The sequence below is a fragment of the Magnolia sinica genome, chromosome 3, assembly GCF_029962835.1.
Source record: "Magnolia sinica isolate HGM2019 chromosome 3, MsV1, whole genome shotgun sequence".
NCBI lineage: Eukaryota > Viridiplantae > Streptophyta > Magnoliopsida > Magnoliales > Magnoliaceae > Magnolia > Magnolia sinica.
In genome coordinates, this window is record NC_080575.1 from 80,965,666 (window position 1) to 80,970,545 (window position 4,880).

At 39.8% G+C, this 4,880-nt stretch overlaps 1 protein-coding gene across 1 annotated transcript; it reads right to left on the reverse strand.

Annotated features, from left to right (window-relative positions):
- Positions 1–1,619: 1,619 nt before the first annotated feature.
- Positions 1,620–3,115, reverse strand: LOC131238953 (uncharacterized). The gene is made up of 5 exons (XM_058236529.1): positions 2,868–3,115; positions 2,555–2,764; positions 2,380–2,472; positions 2,191–2,298; positions 1,620–2,105 (listed from the first exon to the last, which is right to left on the reverse strand). Exons 1-5 carry the CDS (start codon positions 2,979–2,981, stop codon positions 1,620–1,622), a joined length of 1,011 nt encoding a protein of 336 aa, XP_058092512.1. The 5' UTR covers positions 2,982–3,115.
- Between the last annotated feature and the right edge of the window lie 1,765 nt (positions 3,116–4,880).

Below are 4,880 nucleotides of genomic sequence, written 5' to 3' on the forward strand. Positions count from 1 at the left end.
CCCCAAAATGAACTCAGAATCGTCAAAAGAACGATTCAAAGTGAAGGTTCAAAGATGAAGAAGAACAAGGAAGAATCCAAGATGATTCACCAACTTATCTCTCTCACTTTCTCTCTCTTTTCCACTCTCTTTCCAAGCTAGGGTTAGAGAAAATTCGTATGGAAAAGAGAGCTAGGGTTTAAGGACTATAAATAGGCCTCAGAATGATGGAAATAACCCTAGGGATAAGGTATACTTAGGTTATAACCAAAACATGCCTTTCTCGATCCAACAAAGCACTTCTGGTGGGCCTATAACCACGAAAGGTTGGACTTAAGCTCCTTGACCATAGATCTAGGTCAAGCTGAGTTTTCATACCTACCGGCTCTTCAGATCAGCCGTGGCGGACCACACTCAATTCAACGGTCACGGAACACTACAAGAAATACCACTTTTAGCGATGAAAATTTTCGTTGCTAAAAGTCAGATTTTTGTAGCCAAAACCATTTAGCGACGAAAATTTTCGTCACCAACTTCGTCGCTACAAGACCAACGTGCATGCAATTTAACGGCGAAAAAATGAAATCGTCGCTAAAGAAAGACTTTTAATGACGAAAATTTTCGTCGCTAAAAATCTATGTACGAGACTTTTAGCAGCGAAAATTTTCGCTGCTAAAAATTCGCTACTTTTAGCAGCGAAACTTTTCATCGCCAAAAAACTATGAAAAATTTTTAGCAGCGAAAATTTTCCCTGCTGAAAAAATTGCGTAAGACTTTTTAGCAGCGAAATTTGTCGCTGCCAAAAGTTTCTGTTTTTAGCGGCGAACATTTTCGTCGCAAAAAAATTATCCAAGCCTTTTAGCAGCGAAAATTTTCGCTGCTAAAATACTGTACAAGACTTTTAGCAGCGAAAATTTTCGCTGCTAAAAAGTATTTCTATTTTAATAACAAATTTTTTCGTTGCAAAGAAACTATACAAAACTTTTTAGCAGCGAAAATTTTCGCTGCTAACAATTCGTTACTTTCTAGCAACGAATATTTTCGTTGTAAAAAAAACTGTACAAGACTTTTAGCAGCGAAATTTTTTGTTGCTAAAAATTCGTTCCTTTCTAGCGACGATAATTTTCATTAAAAAAAACTGTACAAGACTTTTAGCAGCGAAAGTTGTCGCTGCTAAAAATTCGTTCCTTTCTGGCGACGCTAATTTTCGTTGCAAAAAAACTGTACAAGACTTTTAGCAGCGAAAATTTTCGCTGCTAAAAGTATTTCCATTTTTTACGACGAATATTTTCATCGCTAAAAAACTTTATAAGCCTTTTTAGCAGCGAATATTTTCGCTGCTAAAAATTACAATACTTTTAGCTACAAAATTTTTCGTTGCTAAAAGTCTGTTTTTTTTTTTTTAATATACCTCTTAAAATTGCGCTCAAAATTCCTGATATACACCTGTTAACAATATATTTCATCATATTCATCCTGATATACACCTATTATACATATATTTCATCATATTCACATTCACATCCATCTAATTAAATTAATTCAAACCCAAACATAAACTACATTCATCCAAACACAAACAATCTAATCCGCACCACATTCATTCAAAACTTAACATAATAAACAAATATATGAAAAAATCACACAGATGAAGGCGGAGGCGCTGGGGCATCAGTGGAAAAGCGTACAGCGATAACCTGAAACATATCCATCATCCGTCGCTCATGTTCCACCCGCATCTCCTTCATCCTCTTCTCTTGCTCCTCCCTCTGCCTCGCTAGCTGATCTTCCATCCTCCTCTCCTGCTCCTCCCTCTGCCTTGCCAGCTGCTCCTCTATCTTCCTCTCATGCTCCTCCCTCTGTCTGTCCAGCTGATCTTTGATGTCATCGACGACGACCCGTAACTGCTGAACCTCTCTCTCTGCAGTATCAGTTCGGCGTACGGCGCTGTCGCCAACGATGATGGATCGGCTGGAGGCAGCTTTAACGAGTGCCATGAGCTTGGCACCATGGCCAAACCCATGCACATATCCAGAACGGATGCCAAGCACCTGACTCAGGATCTCTGGCTCACTCCGCTGAGTACCATCGGGAGTGGGCTGACTGCGTAAGGTGTTCATCTCCTCCTGTAATGAAAACATATGAATTTTCATAATAAATGACATTATTATAATTTAATGCAAATAAATTTTACAATGTAAGGATCTTTACCCAAATCTCGCTGGCTCTAGGATGTACCCAAGATCCTGTCGACTGCCGACAGTGAGTCCCTTTGTAGAAGTCTACTGGTCCGGGCTCCTGGCCAGTGACGGAATCTCGCTGCGCAATCGAAAAGACAATAGACTTAATATAAATGCATGAAAGAATATATAAACATAATAATTACCTGTACTTTCTTACCATGTCGTGACGAAGTCGTACAAATGACTTTGAACCAGCTACGTGGTTCACTTCTAACTTTCCTCTATTGTCAGAATTTATTTTGCTCCTCTTCTGAACACATTATTCGTAATACATTGTTATTAATTGCGAATTTAATTATTACGTTAAGATATCATAAATATGTAAATATTACCTGAAAAGAATCAGACGAAAACCTATCGCAGAGTATCCGCCAGTCCCCATCGGTCACGTGCAGCGGTGCGGACTGTACGGCCTCCTCGTGGCTCATGCACCGCTTGTATTGCCGGTGTAACTTACTGCGGTAATCCTTGAACCGCTCCTTCATCATGTCGTCGACGGCATGAGAGATGTGCGGAACACTCAAATCCAAGTCAAATTTATCCTGCAGTTTTGTAAATAATAGATTAAGATAATAAACTTATTTAAAAAATAACTTAACTGTAAATAAACTTTTATAAAATAAATTTTAATTTAATAAAATTTACCTGAAGGCGCTGACGGATGAGCTGCCGCACATCATCTGTCACGTCCCCCCAACGGGGAGTGGTGGGGGGGATCAGAGATCGGCATAAGACACCGACCTCCGACGTAAACAACATGGCATTGTTCCCAACAGGTCTAATGCAGTCCTGTGGGAACTCTACCGTCACCCTACCCTCACGCGTAAGTCGCTGTAAAATCAACCCACGCGTGGGTCCACGTCCTCGTCGGCTGGTCGACGACGCTGTTGCAAAAGAAATATGTAAGTTTAAACATAAACAGAAATCATTAAAATAAATGTATATCTAGACTTACATGCAGTGCCTAGTGTATGCGGGACCGAGGGATCAGACGCCTGCGATGCAACATGTGACGGCGATGCTGGCTCCGTCACTTCACGAGTAGAAGGGGTAGATCCTGTGCGCGAACGACGTACTCTCCCACCTGGTGCCATCACTGAATATGTGCGAGCTACGAACTTATAAATTTAAACAATGTCAATACAAGTGGAATATACTAAAACATTATACAAGTAGTGTTGATGGTACAATGCATGTGTTTATGCTTAGAGAGATGATTAAAATATGATTAGACCATTACACTATAATGCAAGCAGAATATAATAAAACTGTAAACTTTAATTTATAATCATTGGAGCCATTATACATTGTCATTCTATATTAAATACACATATTTCGCTGTAATACAAAACAACTTTGAGGTAAACTATCTGAAGTACTCCCTGCGTAAGCTATCGTATACTTCAGAAGCATATGTCATTTCGTGCGAAGCACTCGACATATTTATAGCCAACATGCCAGTCACAATAGGAGATATCTGGTCTCTTGGGACTCCATTCAGATGTGCAAGTGACAGAATCGCATCTTCCATATCTCGTTTCCCGCGGTTATATATCTCCATCAGCTCTGGAATTTCTTTGAGATAGCATAATCTTTCCTCTGAGTCATCGTCGATATATTCCACTCTACACTCATCGACCAGACCGGGTATCTCTATGGCCCTACCAGAAGAAGATAGGACCGAAACATCCATCTGCAACAGCTGATGAAGTATGTTGCGTGATTCTGCTACGCTCCGGTTTAAGGAGGACATGATCAGAAATTGACTCAACTGCAAATGTAGATTATAAACAAGTCAATAAAAAGAATTACTCATAACTTGTAATTTTCACGTATACATGGAATACATAAATTATTCGAATTGAAAAATGACATGAAATCATGTGTACATTTAATAATCGTCATCTGTATCACTATCGCTTAGAGCTATTTCTTCACCATCACTATCACCGATCAGTATTTCATCCTCATTGTCCGTAATGTCGTCATCAATGAAACCGCTATCATCTGTAACAATATCACGTATTATTGAGGCATCAACATGATCAGGTGGCACATCATCTCTATTTAATTGCACCACATCAATATCAACACTTGAATCAGTCCCTGTATCCCTAGATGTCATGTCTTCTTGATATGCTTCTTCAACCATAAACGTGTCATTTCTCCTGTCCTCGCTATCTTCAACTTCTGGTATGGGAACGTCAAATACGTTCCTGGGCTTTATTTTCTACACCACGTGCCAAGAGCCGCCTAACTTGGTATCAGCGAGATAAAATACTTGTTCGGCTTGGCTGGCGAGGACAAATGGGTCGTCCTTAAACCACTTCCGAGATAAATTTACGCTCGTAAAGTAGTTGTCAGTCTGTATTCCCAACTTCTTATTTCCAATGTCCCACCAATCACATTTAAATAAGTACACTCGCTTTCTCATACAATAACTCAGCTCGATAATATTTGTCAAAATGCCATAAAACTCAATTTCATCCTCCTCATTTGTTCCCTTCACAACCACCCCACTATTTTGTGTGGTCCTGTACTTCTCACGTTCTTCGATGTGGAATCGAATCCCATTTACAATACAACCTGTATATCTAGATACACGTCTATCAGGGCCACATGCCAGTGAGTATAACGCATCAGACGCATCCGCAGAGT

Bases quoted from the DNA above. Each gene is read 5' to 3' on its own strand.
- LOC131238953 (XM_058236529.1), bottom strand. From the start codon at position 2,981: ATGTTGTTTACGTCGGAGGTCGGTGTCTTATGCCGATCTCTGATCCCC. The intron at 2,473-2,554 runs GTAATATTTACA...TAATGTGTTCAG, and splicing joins TTTCGTCTGATTCTTTTCAG to AAGAGGAGCAAAATAAATTC. The intron at 2,299-2,379 runs GTAAGAAAGTAC...TCGATTGCGCAG, and splicing joins TACGACTTCGTCACGACATG to CGAGATTCCGTCACTGGCCA.